Raw genomic sequence first — 25,983 nt, forward strand, 5'->3', positions numbered from 1 at the left:
CTTCTAGCTCTGAGGAAAAAACATATCATTGAGACTTGAGATGTATATCTGTGGTTCTCAGCAAAGTGAGTGAAAACAGTGAGGTTTTTTTGGTAACAAGAGGAGTTAAAATTGTTAAAGGATTGCTTATATCATTAGTTTTATAATTACTATAACATACATCCTTGAAAAGAGTCCACAATTTGGGGCAATAAGTAGATAATTGTGTAAGCTTAAAATTGATGCAGAGCCAAAAATACTTCAGTAGCTGCATAAGTCACTGAACATGGCTGTGTGCACGTTGCCTTGCTCAGTGTGTTTTCTCAAAGTGACCTTTGAAGACCTCTCTTGGTTCTGTATCAGAATGGACTTCAGCACCCACTAACGTATGTTTTACACACTCAGCTCTCAACAGTCACTTGTCAGTTTTTTAGATACTGATTGGCTGGCATCCTGCTAACACTTACACACCAGCAGAGCATCTGTATATGTGCACGTTACTGCAATGCTCTTTCCAAGTGCTTCCTGTACTTTATCTAATGCCGTTTTACAACTGTTTCCCCATCCTTATCTACTTATTTGTATAAAGCTCAAACTAGTGAAGTAAATACCTAATAAATAGCTGTAAATAAATAGTTTACTTTATTTTGAAGATTGGTTAACATAACAACATAGGACAGACTCCAATCAATACTGATTTAATTGTTCAACTAATATTTACCAAGCTTATCAAGTGCCTGCCATTGTGCAAAGTGACCAGGATGGGAAGGTTAACAAGCAGATGTGTCCTCTACCTGCAGGTAGCCTTCAGCAAGGAGACAGAGAGCACTGGCAAACCAGGTCAGGATGCCACTGGAGATACATCCAAAGGCTCCATGTAGGACACAAGTAGATCCATTGCAGCTCATCTTCAGTCTAAAGAAAATGGATTTTTTTTTTCTCTAAAACATACAGAGGTAGACAGCAGGAACTCAAAAATGTCAGGAACAACTTGTATTATTTCCTTTACTGTAGCATGCTATACCGCTAAGTCACCTTGTACAAGATGGCTGTCTCAGCCCAATCAGCTTATTCTACAGCAGAAAGGAAGGACAATGAAAAACCAGCAGGAGATGTGCCTTCAAGCCAGAGGTATGGGAATGGTGCCAGTGTTCACTAAGGGTCTGTGATTGATTGAGCCAGGAGATTCCCAAAAGAGTTGAAGGCTGGGAAAAACATTTATAGTAGGATATTAACCCTTCCTCAGTAATATTGGCTCAGGTGAAGACCAATAATTGAGCCAGTTCAAAGAATGCAACATTGAGTCTAGAAATACAAATTGCAAGTTCAGAGATGTGATGGTTAATCTTGCTTGTCAGCTTGACACACCTGGAAAGATAGAACATCAAATGAAGAATTGCATCCATCAGACTGATCTGTGGGTACCTGTGTTGGCATTTTCTTAATTTTCAATTGATGGAGAGGAGTCCAGTGCAGCATGGGTAATACCCTCCCAAGACAGGTGGACCTGGACTATAAATGATTGCTGAGAAACCAACCAGAGCAAGCCAGTAAGCAGCATTCCCCCAAGGTCTCTGCTTCAGTTTCTGCATCTACAGGAGTTCTTGCCTTAGCATCCTTCAAAGATGGGCTGTAACCTGTAAGCTAAATAAACATTTTTTGCCTTTGGTTAGTGTTCTGTCAAAGCAAACTAGAGCTGACCAGGACAAGGTTTAGTCAATGTCTCCAGAACACACTGGAATTTCATTTAAATCACAGAGAAGTAGTCACATCCATTAAGGTGTTGTGAATCTGCCAAAAGGTAAAACACAGTTAAAATAATATCGAAAAACAGTTTCAAACTTCAAAATTTTCAATGTTGGTTTCCACTGCTTCTGAGTTTTTGTGTCTAGGTTCACAAAAAATTTCTTACTACCTACTCATACCCTTTTGCTTGTGGTGATAAGTCATTTTAGGATTCTTATTTACAGTAATTTTTGGAAGTGGATATTTTTGTTTATTTAAATTCCTTTGCATTCTTTTTATTCTTTGTTTTTTCTTTTTTCATTCCTTCCTTTCTTCCTTCTTTTTATCCTTTTTTCTTTTGAAAGTCTTACTATGTAGTCCTGGCTAGCTTAGAAATCTTTGTGTCGTCTAAGTTGGCCTCAAACTCATTAAGATGTACCTGCTTCTATTTCCTGAGTGCTTGGAATAAAAGGATGGAGCACCAAGCCTGCCTGATTATTTTAATTTTAATTGGACATTCAAATAACCCCAGACCTTGATAAAAATAAGTAGGTTTTGAAGACACTTGATTCCCAAAGTGACTGTTTTTCTAATGTCAAGATCAAATACTAAATTTAAATTTAAGAACAACCAGAAAAAAACATTTGCTAAGACAGGACTGGTTCAAATATTTTATTATTTAGGCTGGTGTAAACACTTTCCCATTCTTCCTTCAGATTCTGTGATCCCCAAGAATCTTTCCCCAGGGAAAGTGTTTCTGTGGTTAATTAGCAGTGCCATTTTTATATCAGTATCGAGAACAAACTGTTTGATTTTGTATTCGTCTGTGACTACTGCATCTAATAAATGTCAGGTTGATGAGAGGAAATCGTGTTTTGTATTGGCAATTAGAACAATTGAATGGAAACTGCCATTTGAGTTGCCTTCTAATGTTAAAATTTCAGTTTTAAGAAGCAATTATTAAAGGATGTGTTTATTGACTTCTTATGCAGTTTTTGGCTTCAATTCTAGGCAATAGAATTAAGTCGGTGATGGAATTCACTACTCAGAGGTCACTTCACATCATCTTACTCTGTTTTTATGGATACTTCCATAGTCTCATAACCCCTAGCTACGCAGTGAAAGAGATCCTGCATCCCTCCCACTCTACAGACTCTAGATTTCTCTGTGATTTCCGATAACAGTTACACAACCTCTATGTCATTTCCAATGTGCATTTTTCTGTTACTCATTTGAAGTCTATAAACACCTGGTTTTATTAAAAATCATAATAACTAATCAAACTGGTATTCTGGACAAAATATGTTACATTTGGCAATTTAAGCCACATTTGTCTGTTGTCCAAGTCACAAACTAGTAGGTAGTCTCATGGATAGATATTGACTCTTATGGACTACAATCGTTCTCCTTTTCATTGTTGTGTCAAAATACCTTACAAAAACAACTGAAGGAAGGAAGAGTTGATGTTGGCTTACAGTTAAGCAGCATACCGTTGATCTTGCTCAGGTCGTGGCGGTAGGAGGATACAGCAGCTGATCAATGCATCCACAGACAGGTGGAGAAAGGTAAATGCTGCTGCTCGGGTCAGTTTCTTCTTTTTGTGCAGTCCTGGATGCCAGCCCATGGCATTGTGACGTCCACATTAGGGATAAGCTTTCCCTCTTTTGTTTGGCCTTTCAGGAAATGCCCTCATAGACACAACCAGACATATATTTCTGTGGCAATTCTAAATCCCACAAAATTGACATTAAGATTCAGCTCCTCACATACTCAGAGGTGGTAGGACACCAGGATGTCCATGTTTAATGACAGATGCTGCTTTTACTGGCAACTGAAGAGGAAAGAAATGGAGATCAGTGTTCTTTGTTGGACCATAAGTAAATGTGAGTGGAGGTCACAGGAAGATCAAAGGGGCACATGGTTAGATCACTAACAGAGCACATGGCCTCGGGTTACTAACACTCCTCCTAAAATATTTTGGAGACAACACAACAACAGGTACATATTCAACAAGGGAACTTAGAAAGTCTATTCACTGCCTCCTCATAGCCTATGCAACGAAGTGCAAATGCCTAGAAATGATCCTGACCATGATTTACAAACTCCAGTCTCATCTCTTGCCAGTTTCATATGTACCTTCAACCCATATTAACACAAGCAAATCATTCTTCTCCTTTTCCTATGTAAGGGAGGGAGGCATGTGTGCGTGCATGTGTACATATATGTACCTTTCTACCATCCCTCATGTTTATGCTATCTTCTACCTCAAGTATCTTTTCCACACTTTACACACTCAGTTGAGCTGTCAACTTAGTCCCATGCCTCCTCCTGTTTATCGTTATTTGTTTGTAAGTCTCTGTTCTCTTGGCTAGGCTCAGTCTTTAATGCTAAACACACAGGAGGCCACCAATATGAAATTTCTAGGTGAACACATGGAACTTTGATGAAACCTAGAGATTAGAAAATTGCTTAACTACAAAATTATAACATATAGTCTACGAGAAAGTAGAACAATTTTGCAAATAAGAAAATGGCTTTATATTCATGTAAACTTATTTTCCATGTTGTGCTATTAATTTTAATTAGTGGTTGGTGCTGTTGGTTATTTTAGTAAACATTTTGGGTGATATACCATATGGTCCTGTTTGGTGTTATTTTTTCTTTCCTCTAATGTCAAGAGAGTAAGAGAAGCATGATGTTTGTGCTTTGGTAGGTAATCCTGAGTGTCTCTTTTGTAGAACCTGATTTAATAGATGACTGTGGTCGTGCTTGGCGACAATGCTGTCTTAAAGATTGAGTTTCCAGGGTCAATTTTGTTCATTGGATTGTGGCTTTATCCTAACTGGCAAATCTCAGTTTTGAGCTGTATGTTAAATGCGTGTGCATAAAAATTTGTGCATTGAATTTAAGAATGAGGGAGCACAGAGTTTTAGATCTTGAATTTATTCTAGACCATTTGCTCTTTCCCTTCACTGATAGGGAACTAATTACCCCATGGAAAAGTGACTGTTCCTTAGAGGAACCAGGGAAAGAATTCTGGTTACTTCAGTCTTCCAGATGATTGTAAATTTCTAAGCAAGGATAATTGTATGGGAACATTACAAGATGCACCAGTACTTTCCCTAGTAATCCAACTTTATCAATAAAGATAAAGGTTTGCCTCAGAGGCTTGGTTGCTGTGCCTTGTAACCCAGCCAGCCCTGCTTCCTTGTGTTTTCTCTACTTTGGTTATTAAGAGCCCATGATCATAGCCATTACCCACTAGGGGAACACATAGCTTCTTGCAGATGAAACTGTAGGAGAAAAGTTTTGTCTTGTGGAGAGACTGCCAGTTTACAAAGTACCAGTATAGTAATTTATAACCAACAGTAGAGGTTTAAGTAGTGTTACAGCTTAGGAGCGATAAAAATAACTGCAGTATTTATTAGCATTACAGTAACAATAACCACAGCAGTTACCTTACCTGGCACTCCTATGAAGTGATGGCCATTTAGCGTTTGGCATTACGGGCGTGTACAACCAAGCGCTGGTAAGCACCACCAGTCTCCGTATAAGAAGAGGTTGTAAGTATTTAGCCCATTTTCCTAGAGGCCACACGAAATTACAGTACTTGTAGGTAGCTTCTTATGTGAGGTACACTTACCATATTTGCAAACTAACTCAATCTGATTTTGCTGTGGTTTGGCTCCTCATGTCATCTCATATTTATACACAGGAATGTATTTATACACAGTTTACATGGATATAAATGTAAGGATTTATCTTTATTAATAAAGGTCAATTACTGAAGACAGTATTGGTGCAGCTGCACAAATGGTACGAGCCCCAATTCTTAGCTTTGCTTGAGAACTTACATTCATCTGGAAATAAGAATCACCCAGAATTCCTTTCCTGGTGCCACTAGGAAAGAGTCATTTAACCATGGAGGCCTGAGTTTCTTGTCAGAAACTGACCCAGGAATACAGGTCAGAGTGTAAGGGCCAAAGCCTGAAGAACTGTAGATTCCAACCCACAGAGTGGAAAGAGAAAACTGACTCTTGCAAATTGTTCTCTGACCTCCACATACACTCTATGACATTCATTTATGTAGGTATACACACACACACACACACACACACACACACACACACACACATGCGCACGCACGCACGCTAATACATGTACTGAACAAAAGCTTTGCTATTTGTGTCATCTTAGGAGAGTTATTTAAGCTTGTGTGCTCCAGCTTCAATCATCTTGTCTATAAAATTGTGGTACAAAATGTTAATTTGATATAATGGTATCTAATAACTGCTTTATCAAATTAGAGTCACAGTCATCTTTATTTTGTGGATGTAAGACCTAAGCCTTATGTTTTACTGGGTCAGTGGGAAAATTCAGACTCCTGCCTTCTTTTCTCTCTTCTACAGCTGGGTTAGGATACAGAATTTCTGTTTAATTTGTTATAATTTAATGTGATTATGTGTTTTTTTCCTCCTTTCCCTGTAATCCTACCTCCCTGCCAGAGTTATAAGAAAATACTTGGTCACATCTTTATCCTATTGAAATAAAATTATTTGTTAACTTGCTACTTCTAGTAGGTGTTCTGTCCAAGGTTCTATTTTTTTCTTTTTAGTTACTTAAAAGAGATTCTTCTATCATAAAATATATCGAGACCACAGTTTCCCCTCCCTCCATTCCTCCCAGTTCTCCACCATACCCCATCCCTGAGATCCATTCCACCTCCAACCAAAATCTTTGTTTTAATTTTTAGGAATCAATAAGTGTCTTGTGTTCATTGGCATTTTCTTTATAATCTTTCAGGTCTTGTAGAAATTTGCCTGATGCATCCTCTCGATGTGGTGAAAACCAGGTAAGGTTTTGCATGGACATGTTTTATTGACCTTGGCTGATATCCAAGTTAAGATCTGTCAGAACACTAAATGCCAGAACTTGTCCCAGGCCGGTAACTTCTTTCTATAATGGCATCTAAGTTTGCTTTTCAAAGAAAGTACCACTTGACAGATAAAATGTGAACAGTGAGAAGCATCTTTGGAGAAAGGTCGTTAGAAGGTATGCAGTGCTTTCTGCTGTCACATGCCAGTGTTGGAAGATATGATTTGTGATGTACTGGTACATGAGGTAAATTCATCAAATTGGCGTAAAAACTAAATGTTATCTGACGAACTCTGACAGCAGCTTTTCATTTGGCATTGCACAGAACAGATTGCTGTCTAATAGTCAGCATTTTTATTTCAGGTGAGCTTTGTAAATGACAGTTAAAGAATCTATTCCTATAACTCTTTGCCAATGCAAACCATCATATTTCCCTGAAGATGCTTTAGGAAGGAGAAAACCTAGAGCAATGTATTTAACCTGTCTACCAGGAATAAAAATAAAATAAAAAGAAAAACCAAAAATAACAAGACTTTAAAGTTTGATGTACTCATTGTAGAGCATTGGGGGAAGTGAGTCTTTAATTATTATTATTATTCTTTTGGTCTTGTAATATGTCATTTCACCTTTACTTCCTCCACATGTCACTTTCACATTCAGGGACTTTAGTGAATAGTGAATGTTTCGATATATTTGCAATCCATAAAAACTTAAGTGCTATGACTAGGTAGCAGCCCCCCCCCCCCCAAAAAAAAAACCCACACCTTTCAGCAGGTCTCATGTGGGAGGTTTGTTGGGGCACAGAATACAGAGGCAGCCTCTGGGAGAGAGAGGAAAGAAGAGAGAGTCGGGGCAGGGAGAATGTGACTCTCATTGGAGCTGTGGCACATGTGCAGAAGCACATGTGACAGGAGTGACAGTGCCGCCTCTGAGGCAGCTAGAGATGACATGTCCAGTCTCTGGGTCACTTGGAAGCTGGCTTTTAAGATGTCTGGTTGTTGTGGGGTCACTTTTAGCCATCTTTGCATGTGCCAGATTGATAACACTAAGAACAACACCAGCTTGTGTTCTAGTCTACTAGCAAATATTGCAGCACTAATTCTGTGGTTGAACAAATCATTGCCTCGTCAGTTAGGAATTAATTGATGAGTCAGACTGGTCATTTGATGGTCATTTTATTTAATTTACCTTAAGAGGCCTCTTAATTTAAATTTTCTTAACTTTTTCTTAATTTAATGTGTGTGTGTGTGTGTGTGTGTGTGTATACACGTGAATGTGCTTGCTACGTACATTCTATGGCACAGTTTTTAGACACAGTTATTGGACTCAGCAAACAACTTATGGGATTGAGTTCTCTTTCCACTCTGTGAGTTCCATAAGTCAGAGCTGGGTCGTCATCCTTGGCAGCAAGTGTATTCATCCACTGAGCCATCTTGCCAGACCCTGCAGATTCTCAGAGTGGTTGATGATGAAAGCAGAAGAAAGTGACTTTTACATGAAAACAATATCACATTTATAGTTGAGATGATAAAATTTGGCTTGTGACTGAACCTCCCAGAAGTCATAATAAAATATCACAGCTTAAGCAAAAGCCAATTTAGTTCCTGCTCGTTGGGAAGCTAGGAAGTTCAAGATCAAGGTTGGTACTCACTCAGTTCTTACTGCAAGTTCTCTTCTGGGCTCACAAACATGGCACTCTCATGCAGAGAAGCTCTGCAGTCTCTTATTTTCCTTGTGAAATCATGAATTCTGTCAAGGTGGATCCAACCCTTTTGACTCCATGTGAATCTACCATCCCCCAGAGTCAGCTTTCAGATATTACTACATTTGTGGTTTGAATTTGGGCAGAATGCAAGTGTTCAATTAGCTTCAAGTCATTAAATCAAAACAAAAGAGGAAAATCAGATTATACCCAAATTCGGGGCATTCACCTCTACACCATCTCCTTAGGGGTTTTCCAAAAAGAAGGCAAAACCTACTGACCGTTTCCCCTTAGATTTTCTAACCATCTGTAAAAAGCAAAGATATTAGTGCTATTCTTACTGAATGGTACATTCCGTTGTTATAAAGCATGATTTATTTATGTTCAAACAAGCGTAGAGAAAGAAAGAACGATCTAAATAGAACACTAAAATTGTGATCATTCCATCATCCCAGCCCTTGCTCATCCACTCAGTAGTGAATCCTCAGTATCTAACTGCAGGCTCCAGGATACACATGCACTCAAGAGTCTCCCAGTCTCTCAGTGTCTCATCAGCATCACCTTCAGAGGCCATCGTGTTTCCTTGGGCTGGATTTGAATTGTGCATTGCATGAAATACATTTACTAAGTAACTTGTACATTACATATTATTTGCTATCTATCAATATTATTATGAAAATAAAATTTACTAATTGCGATTGGTCACATGCCCTTGCCGATCTTGAAGAGAGAGGGATTGTACCCCCCTTGCAGATGTCTTGAAAGAGAGAACTGGATGGTAAATGACAAGTGACCTGTGTGACAGCGGAATGAACACCCTATTTACAGCCTAAGAGCAATATATGTAGAACACTTTTGCAGAAATGGACTATGTGAGATTTGCAGGGCTTACACTCAGCCACTAACAACATAGCCAATGTGTAGGAACAGATAAAAATGCTGGGCTCTTCACTGTTACAGTCTGTAAGAGGTGAGGTCCCCTCTTAAAGTGTAAGACATGACTTTATTTTTTTGATAAAAGTGTTTTGGGTATTATAAATTAGAAAGGAAAACTGGAACACTACATTGAAATCTAGTGAATGCATGTGGTCTGTGCATGAAGACTCTCAAAGTTATCTTTTGGAAGCATTTACTGACGTTTTCAGTCAGAATACCTTCTAGGGAGTATTGTGTTTCTTTTTTCTAATTGAGGTACAGAGATCTAACTATGAGATACTCTTGCTACAAAACTGGTGACCGAACCTAGGCAAACTTCTACTTTCAATCTAACTTATGAGGTTATAGGAAGTAAAGGGTTCGGAGGGTTACATTATATCTTTATTTTAAATTATGTGTTATTCCCTCAGGTTAAATTTACATATGCCAAGTTCGTAGCTAATAAGAGTGGCAGCTCTTATTTTAACATGATTTTTTAACTACAGTATGGCCACATTTCCTGATAATTATTATATAAAAAATTGATATCGCTGGGCGGTGGTGGCACACGCCTTTAATCCCAGCACTTGGGAGGCAGTCTACAGAGTGAGTTCCAGGACAGCCAGGGCTACACAGAGAAACCCTGTGTCGAAAAACCAAAAAAAAAAAAAAAAAATTGATATCAACAAAAAAATAAGATGAAAATCATCATCCAAGAACTAAAATAAATGAATTAATTATACATAGAATGACTATTTATATTGGGAATTAAAAAGAGCAACTAAGATATATTCACAACCAGAAGCACGAGGCATTCTGAGTGTTTCAACAGGATAAAGTCAATTTACTGGAATCAATTTGGATAATATAAAGCACTTATTCTTTATAATGAGTACTCCAAAGCAATACATAATATACCATAAAACATTTGAAATAGGAATACATTCATACCAAGTGATACATAATTATTTACAGAGAGGAAAAATATAATTTTGAAGAAGGAATGGGAAATAAGTGTTTATCACCCTTTGTTCTTCATTCAGCAAAGGGAACGAGTAGACACAATGGAGGTCAGAAAGAAAGGACTAGACTTGGTGAAGTAAACCCCTTTATTTCACTTTACTCAGGCACATGAGATATTACAGGAAATAAGCCATGTCCACATTTCAAGATTAACTCAGTGTACCAATCTTCAAACCACAACACCAAAAAAAAGTGGAGCAGTTCCTGGAAACAATGTAGACATGTATACTTCTGGCCAATGCTATAACAACTCAGAGTTCACTACCTTGAGAGAATACATCATTACAACGCAGCCTGCTGGAGCAGCCATGGCTCGGCGGCCTCCTGTCTCATCTCTTAAGTTAGTATCATTCAATCTTGATTAATCAAAACAATAAGTATTCACTGTATAAAATTTAAATAATATGCTAACTCCTGTGTCAGCCACAGGTTAGGTTGTAAAAGCCTGAATCTCAGGAGATTATATCACAGAATCTTTTCCTAATCCTCACCTCATGTCCAATATGAATAGATACCATAGTCCATTTCAGCTGCTGTAATTAAATACCATAAACTGGATCCTTGAAATCAAAAGAAAAATTTCAGTTATGGGATCTGGCTTCTACAAGTTTCTTTTCCTTACAGGTTCCTTATCTGTCCTCTGGAGGATGCCTCGTTCCTCATTCATAGACAGCACCTTCTCATTAGGTGCTTATGTAGCAGAAGAAACAATATATCAGCTGGAGTCACTGTAATAAGGATGCTAACCCTTTTCTTGAGAACCTTCCAGGCTCCACCACTTCATACCTTGGAGAGATCAGAATTTAAACACATGGATTTAGGAGCTCAGACCCATTTAGGATATGGTAATGGTGCTTTGTGCTTGCTGAAGTCATTCAGGCTGTTGGAATGACTTCGTTTCACTGTGTTTTCCATTCTACATGGCAGAAAGTGGAGAGCCCTATGGATTCATGTTGTCTCAGCTGAGACTTACATTTCAGAACTACTCATTTGATTATACCTAGCCAACCGGAAGTAGAGGCACAATCATCACCTTTGATTGGCAGGTCCTAGGTGTCAATTTGTTGTAGGCATTCATGTCCATTCCCAGCCGTACACAAAGAAGCATCATTCTCTTACACATACTGGTTCCCTTTCTAGATGTAAAGATACTTTGGACTTTTAGCTGCTTCTTTTAAAATCTACTTCCACATTTCTAAATGCTACACTCATCTTGACATTGTCTTCAATCATGCTTCTGCCCCAGTTCATGTCCTGTGTGGAATCTTCAATGGTAACACTCTGAAAAAATCTCTGAGAATATAATTATATATGGTGCAGTGATACTAAAGTCAGGGAGGCTCCAAATTCAATTTGCTTTGTGTCCTTACAAGAAGAGACTTGGACAGACAGACTGAGAGGGAGGGAGAAAAGGAGTGATGGAGGGAAGGAGGTATGGAATGAGAGGGGAGAGAGGGAGGGAAGGAAGTATAAAGGGAAGGAGAGAAGGAGTGAGGTAGGGAAGGAGGAGAGAGAGAGGAAGAAGAGAAGTCATATTCAGTGAAGATGGTAACTGGAATTATGCACCTACATGCCAGCATACATGAAGGTTCACTCATCACTTACAGAGACAGGGAGAGTGGAATAGAAAAGATTTAGGAAATAATTCAACACACTGTCCTAACATCACGTTTAAATATTATTCACAATACTTACACCCTCCTTGGTAAATATCCTCCGATTAATATCACTTACTGTCTGTATCATTGTTTGGCACTGCAGTTACTTATTGCTGAGCCGAGAGATGCTCACTGGCCTGCACCCCTGCAGTTGGTTTCTTTTCCTTTTCATTCCTCAGCCTCTGTGTGGTTGTTGCCAATTATTATTTCTCCCAAGATGCTTCTATGAGTTTCTTCACATTACTGTTTTCTATAAATGCTGTTATTATGTTTGTTAAGAGTGGGCTTATTTACAGCCATCTGGCTTTTTTCTTAGGCAGTGCCTCTCCTTTTATCTTTTACTCAACACTGTGTATGGTAGAGAAGGAAGAAGCTCACAGCACTGCCATGTCTCCAGCATGGGACCACTTTCCTGCTCCCAATCTGGAGCTGTCCCAGTTCAATCGTGGAGGAGTAGCCCACAAGGTGTTCAGTGAAGTGAGCAAGGAGACATTTATAGACTTCCAGAAACCTTACCTGATTTTCCAATATTTTCCAAAGGGCTTCCAACACCCTTTGCTGATGTCTCCCGCCTCGGGTACTTTGGGTGTCGCCTTCCCTGATCTACTAATACTGACCTCCATCCAGTTCCTCTTTTCATTTCTGTTGTACAAAAGTGTATTGACATCACACAGCTATAGCTATTTCTTGCTCTTCTTTGTTCTTACACTTGTTTATAATTCCCCTACTAACTATATTTATTAGTCAGAGCCAAACCAAGCGAATACACCCACTCTGAGCATTCTAAACAAAGGGAATTTAATGCAAGGGATTAGTCACTCAGATGCTGGACCTGTGCAGGATCCAACTGAAGCCTCTGAGGCAATGTAGAGACTAGCAGTAGTCACACCCCCAGATTGGGTGGACAAAGGGAAGAGGTGTTACAGTCATCCTGGTGATTATGGTGGAAATTACAACTGTGCCTGGCCTGCCAAAGGCAGATGCAGCCTCAAAAGAGAAACAACCACCAATATATCCTCTACCTGAGGTCAACACGAGCAGGGTGGGGTATGGGGCTCTGGTTTCTTCTTACCCCCTCCAGCTTCCCACCACCACTGCGCCTTCTTGTTGACTCATGTTATCCTTGTAGGCACAGAAGCTTTGCAGGAATCAGTCCTTCCACATTAGGACAGGGACAAAAATTGAGAAATAGATCTAAACAAATAGAACCAGAATATGTACATGGTCACTTTAGTTAGCTGTCTTTAATTTACAATTTTTCTCTATACAATATATTTGATAATATTATTTCTATTCCAAATCCTCCAAGATCCTTCTTACCCCATCCCTATCCAACTTTATAATCTTTGTCTCTGTCTCTTACAAAAGAGAGAAAGAAAGAAAGAAAGAAAGAAAGAAAGAAAGAAAGAAAGAAAGAAGAAAATCAACACAAACAAATATAAAGGCAAAAATACCAAAACAAAACAAAAACTACATACAAAAATATGAAGTCTGTTTTGTGTTGGCCAACTACTCCCGGGCATGGGGTCTGCCCTGGAGTGTAGCTGATATACCCAGTGACACTCTATTGGGAAAAAATGATTTTTTTTTTGCTTTCTTGGAAGGTATCAATTGTACATAATTTCTTGGTCAGAGGTAGACTCTTGGTTTACTTTCTGGGACTTGGTATGTTTTGAATCTGTATGGATCTGATGGTAAGGCCCTATTGAAGCTACAGCTTACGTATGCCATTCAACATGGAGAAGTCAAGCTAGTCAGAAACTAGAAGCTCTACTCCTATTGACAAACACTTATAGTGCTAGAAGTTACATCTCATGTCTCCAAAGGAAAAAGAATAATGACCAATATCACCCAGGTACAAACCTTTTGACCTGCATCAGCAACCTGCATGCAAGATATGCAAGAGTTGTGTCATGAAACAATCATGACACAAATGTTATGGGTGTGACCAATCTTCTTGTTTGGACTTAAGGTACTCCTTGATACAGAGACCATTCCTGACACTGCTAAAATGATCAAGAAGTGAGACTAAAGACATCATGGTCCCTTAGGGAAAATCTACTACCATTATTCTGATAAAAGAATGTATCAATAAAATGACTCCTAATGACATATTGCTATACTCATAGACAAGAGTATTGCTCAATCCTCATCAGAGAAGCATATTCTTAGAGAAGATATTGATTAACACAGAAACCCACAACTAGACAATGTGCAGAGAGAGACTTTAGAGCTCTTAGCCATAAATGGGACTGTCTTCATCAAACGCTCCCTGTCAAGGCTCAGGCACGTACATGGAAAAGAGCAGAAAGTTTGTAAGAACCAGAATGTGGATGACTCTAAAGAAACAGTGTCATCCAGACACAACACAACTGATACACATGTGAGCACAGAGACTGTGACAGCAAGTGCAGATTTGCACAGGTTCATTATTTTAGTAAGCTCTCAAGAACGCAGAAATAAGCATGCATTTCCATTCCGGCATATTGAACCAAAACTTATGTTGCATCTAAAAAGATGCTATTTAATAACCCTTTCATGGAGAGATAGATGGGCATTGTAGTGCTTCTTTTATGTAGGAAATGTAATCAAAATGGTATAAAAGCATAAAGGAAGAGGGGGATAGGATAGGGGGTTCTAGGGAGGGGAAATGGGCAAAGGGGATGACATCTGTACTGTAAATTAAAATATCCAATTTTTAAAAAGTGAATATACACCTTCCCCAAGAGCCAAAAAGAAAAAAAAAAGGGGGGGGGGGGGAACAACTTTCTTGCTTAAGGTAAGTATGGCTCCAGGTATAGACCATTGTGGTCAGAGGCTATCCAAATGACCACTGGCTTGTTTTAAGTGTTTCCACTGAAATTTAGCAAAGAATAATCACTGAGATAGTGAACACATTACAGTTATATTGAGTCAAGGTCTCTTGAGATTCACTCTAGAGATTGGCCCTTACAGTGGCTTATAATTTTGTTTATACTCCAATAATTTCTACATCATTGTGTTTAAATTCTTTCACTAAGACCCTGACGACAAATAGTAGAAAAATGTATTCACTTGTAAGCCTAGAAAAATTAAAGGTCCACAGTTTTCTATTCTCTTGGGATTAAAATAGATAATCCATAATAATTATTTTCCCTGTCACTCTTCAGATTTCCTTTTACTGAATAGGCTTCATTTGGGGCAGCAGCTGAGAGCCTCACTTGGGTTCCCTGCTGCTCATGTGCTCTTTCTGTTCTAGATCAAGGTTGTCTATGTTAAAATCCTGACTCCTTACTCATTACCTACTTGGTTTCATTAAGTTAAGGAGCTTCACTGAGACTCAGTTTCCCCTTCTCTATGTGGAAACAAGAATAGTAACCACATTATTCTGAAAATAAATGAGCCATACACACAAAAGGCACACACATGGGCTTGGACACACAGAATCACACATACACAGACATGTGCGTGCTTGTGTGCACACATGCTCACACACACACACACACTCACACACACACCAAATATAGTGTTTAATTCTAGGCTAGCAAAGAAAGGGAAACTATGAAGACAAATGGAGTTTTTAAGGTAGCCAGGGAAACATAAGGCAATATACAAAGTATAGGAGACGGGAAATGTTTAATATGGAGTCAAGTGGTTTCAAGTTCCAAGCCGGAAAAATGTGTGTTATATGAGCACTCCATTTAAACCCTTCCACAGAAGGTGTTTGCAAGCAGAGAAGCCTCCTGGGTCCGAGGGCGAGAGAGCATTGGTTTAGAGCATATGTTCCTACTGACGTCATTGCACACATTCCACACATCATCTTAGCCGAGTGCTGACATTATTACATATCCCCAAAGACTATCACAGTGCCTGACCTCCAGGAGGTGTCCGGTGAGTGCCATTGGATGAAAGCATAAAATAGTATTCATTAATAATCAGAAACAACACTGCCAGCCATGTGGCCATTCTGGACTATGTAGAAAGTATTGTCTTTGCTGGAAAATGTAAGATTTCATGGAAGAGCCAGGAAGTAGAAGTTCATTGAAATAGAAGAGGGAGCAGCAAGGCAGTCAGGAACATTTCAAGCCTGTGGTAGAGTTGCAAGCATTAACATGAGTGTGAGGAGGTTTCCTTTCGGTGTGTTCAGATGAGAAGTAGGTGGACTAAGTCAGGAGAGAGGTCAGAGGTCAGAGGTGCACAAGAAATGAATTCTGCAATGTGAGGCAGAATGTGAAACTTCATCTAAGATAGCACCAGACTATGGTAAGAAACTGCAGGACTCATGTGACTTGTAAGTTTCCTAAGATCCACATTTAAAGAAAACAAATGAAAAAATTTAAAATTAATATTAATAACATATCTTACCAAACCTACCTTTAAAACATTGCCTTAATAACGTATCAGTAGAAAAATTACTAATGAAATGTTTTTCCACTCCTTTTCTACGCTTGGTTGATAAATCCGAAACCCATTTCACACTTACATTCACATCTTAATACAGATTAGCTAGCTCCGTTGCAATAGCCACATGGGGATCGTAGCTCCTGGATTCCATGGCATAGGCTAGTCTGTAGCACGCGTTGGAATTAGGTGCAGTGGGAAGAAGAAGCCCTTTTAGGGTAGTAAGGACAGCTATCCAATGATTTCTTCAAAAGTACATCCTCTCAGAATGGGTTGACAATGACACATGAGCAGGGCTCCAGGTTGCATGGGGGTGAGGAGAAAGCTCTACATGTGTTTGTAGGTTCATGTGCTAGTTTCCTTCCTATTGCTGTGATAAACACCATGAACAAGAATAACAAACATGACCTGGAGAGGAAAGGGTTTATTTGGCTTGTAGGTTAAAGTCTGTCACAGAGAAAAAGTAGAGTACCAACTCAAGACAAGATCTTGGAGGCAGGAGCCAAAATACAGACAACGGGGAAGGCTGCTCACTGGCTTGCTTCTTCTGGCTTGCTCACCTACTTCTCTTATGCATTCCCAGGTCCGCCTGTCTAGAGACAGCACTGCTTGCAAAGGGTTGGGTCCTCCTACATTGAATAGCAATTAAGAAAATGCCCCACAGACATTCTGACAGACAGGTCAATCCTTTTTAGGGGACTCTAATTTTTGTCAAGTTAACAAAAACTAACCAGGATAACTTTTATGTTAAAACAAAAGGCATCATTCAAAATCTGCAAGAGTTTGCAGACATCACCGTGTAAGGAGGTTGTAGTTTACATCTCTTTGATAGGTTCTTATTCCGCTGGAAGAAATTGAATGATTGGGCATCAGGAAGAAAGAATTGAATCTGAGGCTCATTCTGCTCATGCTGCTTCTCCTTCCTAAGCCACCCTCCATCATTTCTACTACATTTTGTTTTTGAATTAAGAGTAAATCAAATGTGAAGTAAACTGCCTCCACTTTAGTAGAGACTGATCGCTTCAAGGCTCCTGTTGTCTAGATGTGTTCTGGTGGGGACTGGGGAAGGAAAGAAGGGAAGAGGAGTCTTATAAATAAATAGCTATAGCCTGCCGGAGAACGGGCAGGCTAAGACTTGGTCATCATCCCTCCTCTCAGCCCAACTTGCACTTCTCATACTTCTCTCAAAATATAATCAATGAATGAAACAAAAAGACTCACATGGGTTGAAAATTTAGCAACCGTGTGCTGTTATAGATGTGCTTATGGGGCTTTTACTCATGCAATTGATATCGATTTACACAGTACCATTGGCTCCTCCTCAACCTCAGACATACTCATCACTCTAGGGGTGGAGCCCACCAATATTTATGTTCGCCAACCTCCTGGCTAATTCTTACACACTGAGCCCAAACTGGTCATTGGGTAAGCCTTCGGAAACCACTGCTGAATACCCTATAGACAGTTCTGTAATGAGCCCTGTAAAGACTCCCTTTCCTAAAAAGTGATAATCATCTCGTTCATCTGTGGTGTCATTCATTTCATTTATGTGAATTCTGTCATTAAGTGAGCAGAGGTGGAAGGGGGAAAGCTCGCCTTGTAGACATGGTTCTTCGGTTTGTGAGTTGATACGAAAATATGTTTCTAGAGCCAGAAGTGATGCATTTTGTCCTACCAAGTGGGGTCATGGGGCCAAAGCTAAGCACCTGGACGTGGAAGAGCAGCTCCAGAGAGAGTGTAAATGACTCTGGTAGGTAAGCATGATTTAGGGATCGATGCCCACCACAAACTTTATTAAAAATGAAATCTGAGGACGGGCAGTGCCGAGCCACTGCTTTGTGGGGAATCCAACAGAGAACGAGGAGCTAGGTCTGGAAACATCCATAGCCCCATTCACCCGAGGGGAAGCAGAAATGGAAATGATCTTTAGAGCAAGCATTTTAGACGTCGGAGGGGCCATTGAGGAGACACTGGAGACAACAGACCAGTGGGTGGAAAGGCGGGATGCATATACATCTTTCAATACATTGTTTTCTTTTTATGCTAAGGGATTCTTTTAAAATGAGAGCTGTGAGAGAGTTAGGATGGGCTGTCCAGTAGCGCCACCACAGCCTAAAACATAAACAAGCAGCTGGGAAGGTGATTTTCATCTGTTAGTGACTGGCCAAGGTTATAAAACATTGAGTGTACACTCAAGGCTAGATCATGGTTATGGCTGACTTCTCACTATAGATAGACAATTGGGGTTAGACCACAGTTGTGGTTTCTTTCTAACCATGGGAAATAAGTGTCTGAAGCACAAGGAGTAGATCCACATTGTACACAGTATATTTTTATTGAGACTCTGTCATGTAGCTAGGTCGATTCATTGCCTGCATCATGGTATGAAGGGTGACAGTAACCTGTCCATGTGACTTAGGTTTGGAAGTTGTGACCATAGTAGGACACTGTGGTTTGGGCCTAGAATTGTCCCACAGAAGATGGCACTGCTATTTGGATGAAATGGAAACATTGGTAGGTGGGTCTTTTTGGAAAATGTTCACTGGGGTCGTTCCTTTAAAAAGTATCTTATGGCCTCTACTTTTCCCAGTCCTGTCACACTAACACCCTGAGTTGAGAAACCCTTGCTTTACCGTATACCTTCTTCCATGATAACATCCTTGCCCCAAAGTGACAGGGCCAGTGGGAAAAGGTCTCTGAAATAATAAAACAATATCAACAATATCAATCTTTTTTGTCTTCTTTAAATGGTTTCTCTAATATGTTGAACAACCAAGGAAGGCTAACACGTGTAATAGTATTTGGCCAAAATACTTTTTATATTTCCCAAGGCAAAGCAAGAAGATATTGGTTTGTGGGAAGCCTTGCAACTGTATTGACTATGTCATCAATAAATATTTGTTAATAGTCAAATTTAAAAGGTGCAGAAGATGGAAGTACAGATAGCTGGAAGGAATGAACAGAGCTGTTTGCATTGCTTGGCACACACGAGGCTACTTTGAATGTATGTCAAGTTGCTTTAAAATGCTGTTTGTGCTACTAGAGAGGTGGCTCAGTGGACAGAGCTGTCATTGCAAGTGTGAGTTCTGGAGTTCAGATCTCCAGAACTCACGTCAAAGCTAAGAAGTTTTGGTGGTCACCTGTCATAGAACTCGGGAAGCATAGGCAGGTTCCCAGACAAGATGGCTGGCTAGATTAGCTGCTAGATGAGCTGGGATTGGTGAGCGCTGGGTTTGGGCAGAGACCCTGCATCAAGTGGAGAGAGACTGAGGAAGACAGGCAACATCAACTTTATGCCTTCATATGCACATTACACACACACACCTTCACAAGTACCTGCACTGCATACATATTTATCCCACACATACATACAACATACATCATTCAAACATATCTACAAATATACAGGCCACCCCAAAACGTCAATTGTCATTTGTCTCCAACCAAGAGCATTATTTCAAATCCATCATTATCTATGAATTCATGAAAAACTTTAAAACATCTCACAGTTTTACAGGGAGTGATATGACCTAAGAATGACCCTAAAACTATATATATATATATTTATATATATATATATGTGTGTGTGTGTGTGTGTGTGTGTGTGTAAACTGAGATGTGTAAAATAAGATGATATAATCTTATTTTACACATCGTTACAAAATACTGCATGTCTACATTCTCAATTTGTATATCTCTCTGGAGCAAAGCAATAGATTTGGGGTTGGTAGACCATGAAGAGACATCATTAAAACGATGTCTGGGATTTTCCCTTTGACAGCATTCTCCCTCTCTTTAGGACAGCATGGGCTATATCCAAACTCTCCAGAAAGCTCAGACAGAGCCCCAAAAGGAAGTCTTGGCCCTCTACTTTCCTCACATTTTAGTGATCCTGCTGAGCATATAAACTTAAGCAATAGACTGATTTGGTGCAAATAGTTGCCTTGTCCGTATGGAGGACTCCACATGTGCTGGCATCTGTTACCTCTGAACAGTGTGATTATTTCTCCAGTGCACGATTGATGAGGAAGACAAAGCAGATGACAGAAGATTGATGCTTTGTGGGGACCCAATCTCACAAATTTTCTTGAGAGCTCCTGGAACTATGGACTATGTCTTTCAGTCTTATTAATAAGGAGACAGTTCTTGCTCAAAAGCAAAATCAAACCAGTTTTTTTTCTCTTTCCATTGTAATTGACTCAGTTTCTAACCCTAAAGTGTTTCTAAATATATCTATTATCATTCTCTTCCTATCAATCAACCATTCTATCTAATGGAAATCTTTCAAATCACTTCTTAGAAAAACATGGTTTTTTTTTAAATTAAATATATTACATAATATTTGTAATATAATCACATTCATTTGAGCTTAGTTAAATTTTTTAACTAAGTCTATTAATATCACAATGGCAATTATACTTCGATTACTTAGCCTTAGAAGAGCCCTTCTCTACCGATAAGATGTTCTGGATACTTCTTACCTCTGTTTTTTGTTGTTGTTGTTGTTGTTGTTGTTTTTTGTTTTGTTTTGTTTGTTTGTTTTTTTTTTTTTGCTTAACTTCAAAGGTATCAGGTCTGCTCCAAAAAATCTGCCTCTCAGTAAAAGCAAAATTATCCCATCATGCATGCCTGCTTCTTAGTGGCCTCCACAATCAGCAGGTGCCTACCATAAAAGGGCTAGACTATTCCTTATAGGTAGTACCATGAAACAGAAAGGGGGGCTTGTGGAAAGGGCAGCAGAATCTATGACAGGAAAAGGAAGGAAGATCGGGGAAGGTTCAGACAGGAAGGATGGGGACAGGATGGTAGACACGAGAGTAAAGAGGGGGAACTGCATGTGATGTGTGTATTTTTTTAAATCTTTCTTTCTTCAATACTATATTTACCTAAAACTGATAGTGTATTAGCTATTATAAAAAGTAAATAGACGTATTAATTACTTTTCTCAGTGCAGTGACAGGAAAAAAAGTCATGTGTTCTCTAGGCATGTTGGTGTATACCAGTAATCCCAGCACCCAGGAAGCAGAGTTAGGGACATAAGTCATTCAAGGCTAGTCTTAGGGTAAAGTAAGTTTCAGGCCAGCCTGGCTACCTAAGACTCTGCTTAACAGAAAAGAAAAACGTGCCATGGAGTAAAAGTTTTAGATATATAACTGGGCTCTTCCTATTGTGTGAATAGATCTGACTGCGTATGCATAGAGAGAGAGAAGCTTGAGATGAGAAAACTGTAGCTAGCAACGTCGGTCTCTTTACCTTGGCCCCAGGAAAACTGCCTTTCAGTTGCATGTTTAGTAGGAGTCAAGCCTAATGGGTCGAAAGTTGGAATTCTGGTCCATTTGGAAAAGATGGTCACTGAGGATGTCCCAGGAGACTGTTTCCCTTTGTGTAAAGCAAGAATAAAATTTCTAAATTACTTTCAACAAACATAAATTTGATGCTAGTTATATAGTATGCTAACCACAAACCTTGACCAAAAACCTATAAAGTGTTTAACTTTCTTGGGAAATTGATGAATTCCCAGAATATTCTTGTTGGGGTAGATAAAATAGCTTGTATTGCTTTTGGTTTGTAGTCAGGGCACAGCTGAGATTTAGTTCTGACATAATGAAGAAGTTTGCAAGATGATAAATAGAGCTGGATACAACTTGCATGTCCTGGGCCAAGTTCCTATAGGAAAAAATGTTCCCATTTGGGGGTTATTGAATATTTTCTCCAGTGAAATTTTGTTATCTAATAGGTTACATATCTCACTGTTGCAAAAATAAATCTGAAATTAAACATATTACCAAATTTAACCTAGTATAGCTAACTTCTTGTTAGATATAATTCAACATTGCTAAATACTAAAAGAAGAAAACTAGAAATTTTAAGTAATTTCTGCTTGTATATGTTTTGAAATCATGAAATTTTAAGTATCTGCATTTATGTTTCTTGAAATCCTGACATTTGAATTGGTTATAATTCCAATGCGTCTTCAGTGAAAAACAGGTTATCAGATGTGATTGCATTAGCGGTTATGCATCATCTCAGAGAAGGCCATATGGAAAGGTCATGTTCTGCGTACAGGAGATCAGCATTCCTATGACAGTACTCTAGGCTCTAGCTAAATGAGGCAAGAATACAGCTCATGGGTTTGACTCCTAAGAATTGAGAACATTCCCCCCAAGCCTTGGCAGTATCTTCCAATATACTGTGTTGTGTTCCCCAAGCTGATTTCACCTCAGCCTTCCTGAGGCAAAGTGGGCTCGGAAAACCTCTTGCTTCTACTGCCAGGCATTCTCCAGTGGATGCTGTGCTTTGCTGCCATGATGAAAATAGCTTTCAGAATAATCCCTAGATAACAGTGAACAAACACATACGCTCATTCAAAGAAAGACTGGTTAGCAGATATTATTCTACTACAAAAAAACACATCTGGAAGGAGTAGCTGGAGCTACTGCATAGAAGCCATCATTGAGATCATGATCAACCAGAACAAGCGTTACAGACAAGAGCAGAGTTGAGGTTGGCAAGGAAACCCGTGCAGAGGAGCTATGGTCAGAATGATGCTGGGGCCATCATTCAGTCTTCTTGATATACATTCAGGCTTCTAGGAAGCACGTTCCTGGTGGTACTGATGTGCAAACGTAGCAAAAATTCTCCAAAGCTCTTGTCTCATAAATCAGTGAAAGACGAACTTCTTGTCAAGCCCACTGTAGCAGTTATAGCTCAGGTCACCCCCGGCGTCATCTTAAGTCATAATGTTTGTTGAAATGTAAGGACCCTGTGGCTGGCACATTGCATCAGCCTTGCCACCAAGGACCTAGGTGTAAGAATGAGTCTCTCTGCCTGGGGATAAAAGCTTTCTTTTTAGTTGTCAGAAGACTGGTCAAAGGCAAAGGACAGAGGCAAGCAACCATGTCCTTAGTGGACATGAAGCAGAAACTGGTGAAGCTGGAAGACGGAAACTCACCAACATGGTGAAATAAATTTCCCAAAGGCCTTCAAACAATTGGTGAACACCAGTAATAGCAAAGTGACAGGTGTCCATTTTAGTGAAACAAGGCACCTGTTCTCCAAAGATGGAATGACACAGGCAGATCTGCCCATCCTATTTTAATGCATGTCAGTCTACAGGTAAAGTGGTTTGCCCAGGAACGTCATGCAGAATGGGGTCATTTTGTTCTACTCTATCTCTGTAATATAATTTGTGAATTTCAAGTACTGACTTTAAGATACTTCACACTCGTTGGAGCGACATTTTTCTTTTATTGAAACAAACTGTATACAAGCAATATACTTTGATTATTTATTGATTTGTTTATTTATTTATTTCCCATCTCAGCATCACCACCCCTCTCCTCAGGTCCCACCCTTACAAATCCTTCCTCCCATTACTATGTACCATTTTCTGAGGGGAAGGGGAAGCCCCCATTGGGCATCACCCAGTCCTGAGACATCTAGTCCCAGCAGGACCAAGCATATGCCCATTGAAGCCCAACCATGTCAGTTCAGTTAGGGGACAGGGATCCAGTGGCAGGCAACAGAGTCAGGGATGACCCTCACTCCAATTGCTAAAAGAACCCACATGAAGACCAAGTAGTATATCTGCTACAAATGTGTAGGGGGTATAAGTCCAGTCCCTGCATGTTCTTTGGTTGGTGGTTCAGTCGCAGTGAGCCCCCATGGGCCCAGGTTAGTTGACTCTGTAAGTCTTCTTGTGGTGTCCTTGACCCCTCCAGCTCACTCAATCCTCTCTCCCACTCTTCCGCGAGACTCCCCAAGCTCCGCCTGATGTTTGGCTGTGGGTCTCTGCATCTGTTTTCATTTACTCCTGGATGAAGCCTCTCAGAAGGCAGTTATGCTAGCCTCCTGTCTGGAAGCATAGCAGAGAATCATTAATAGTGTCAGGGGTTGACTTTCTCACATGGAATGGGTCTCAAGGTGGGGCAGTCATTGGCTGGCTGTTTCCTCAATCACTGTTCCATCTTTATCCCTGCTCATCTTGTAGACGGGACACATTTTGGTTTGAAGGTTTTGTGGGTTGGTTGATGTCCCCCGCCCTCCACTGGAAGTCCATCCTGGCTATAGGAGGGGAGGTGTCCAGTTCAGTGTCCATATCCTTAGCTGGTAGGAATCTCAGCTGGTGTCATCGCCATAGTTTCCTAGGGACCTCCCCCATCCCAGGTTTCCAGCTAATATTGGAGATACCACCCCCAACAAATTTTCATTCTCACTCCCCAGCCTTCTCCTGCCCCTCTTATCAGATCCTCACCCCCATTCTCCCCCTCACCCCCTCTTCTCCCCAGTTTCCTCTCTCCATTCACCTCTGATGACGATCTTCTTTCACATTTTGAGTGAGATATTCCTATCTTCACTTGAGTACTCCTTATTACCAAGTTTCTTTGCATCTATGGACTGCAGCATAGGCAGATGCCCTAAAGGTGCCCCACTATACCACAAGGACACTTCCTCAACTATGTTCATAGCAGCTTGTAAGTGGACATCAGCCATCAAAGAACCTGTTCCTTCTACAGCAGCCATAATTTGCCAATAATGTCTCAGGTGGAGGTGGAACTTCATGAGCCCCTCGCCCATCCACATTAGGATTTTGGCTGACTTGATTTTGTATATTTCCTTTGCACTCAATCACTCTTCCTCTGAATTCATGTATGCATCATCCATGTCCAGCAAATAGGGCTTCACTGAGGCATCTCCTACATGGGTCTGACAATATTCCCACATCCTCTTCCATAATGATCCCTAAGCCTTAGGGAGGGGTACAGTACAGATATGCCATTTAGAGCTGAGCATTCCATAGACTCTTATTTTCGGCACACTGACCATTTGTGGGTCTCTTTATTAATCACAATCTACTGTGAAAATAAGCTTTTCTGGTGAGGGAAAAGAGATGCTCTTACATATGGGTTTAAAGATAAGAACTTAGGGTGTGGTTTAATCTTACGTTCATTTAGCAAAAATAATATCATCGTCCTCACCACCACCATTATCATTGTCAGGACAGTATTAAATTATCATGTACGTCTTATTAGACCTAGCCAGTCATATGTTTTTGCCCTACTTAACTTACCAGGATGAGTTCCATCTATTACATCCAATCAGAAAGTAGCTGGTTATTCCCATACCATTTATGTTAGGCCACTAATTATTATAGCACACAGGGTTCACAGCTTGATAGATTGTGGAATATTTTCTCCCCTAGTAGTATAAATAGAATCTTCTGACACCATGAAAGCTAACAGGACCGCTGAAGCTAGCCAGAGCATCCCAGAAGAAAATGTTGAAGCTAGATTTTGTTTACTCTTTTTTAAAATGGATGCTGCCAGGTGGAATAGGCTTCTTGTACTCCTGATAACAACTTTAGATATTTCAGTAGATGCTTCATACCAAATTATATGATGTAGAAATCTCTTTGCACCAGAATATGTTAGCTTTTTGTTTTTGAAAAGCAAACAGAATTAGTGTGGAAGTATCAAGCAGGGCACCAGCCCGATTTGAAGTAGTGTATCATATATCCAAGTTATGCTTTTTACTCTTCATATTGAGGCAGAGATTGACCTGTGCTTTGGAATAGGTAATCTAGGAACATATTTTGAGATTCTGTTGATATCTGGTCCTAAAATGTTTCTGTTTCCTTGACATATACTGAAAAAAAAATCAGTAAATTATTTGACTCTATTTTTAGTGCTGAAATGGAGAAACTATTAAGTTAAATAAGAAAAAAAA

At 39.7% G+C, this 25,983-nt stretch overlaps 1 protein-coding gene across 1 annotated transcript in view; it reads left to right on the forward strand.

Moving 5' to 3' along the window:
* Positions 1 to 25,983, forward strand: part of Slc25a21 (solute carrier family 25 member 21) — a 453,060-nt gene that overhangs the window by 253,551 nt on the left and 173,526 nt on the right. The window contains exon 2 of the mRNA XM_034514546.2: positions 6,508 to 6,556. Within this exon, the coding sequence (XP_034370437.1) occupies positions 6,508 to 6,556 (49 nt within the window). The remainder of the gene's footprint in view (positions 1 to 6,507; positions 6,557 to 25,983) is intronic.

This window comes from Arvicanthis niloticus, chromosome 11 (genome assembly GCF_011762505.2).
Source record: "Arvicanthis niloticus isolate mArvNil1 chromosome 11, mArvNil1.pat.X, whole genome shotgun sequence".
NCBI lineage: Eukaryota > Metazoa > Chordata > Mammalia > Rodentia > Muridae > Arvicanthis > Arvicanthis niloticus.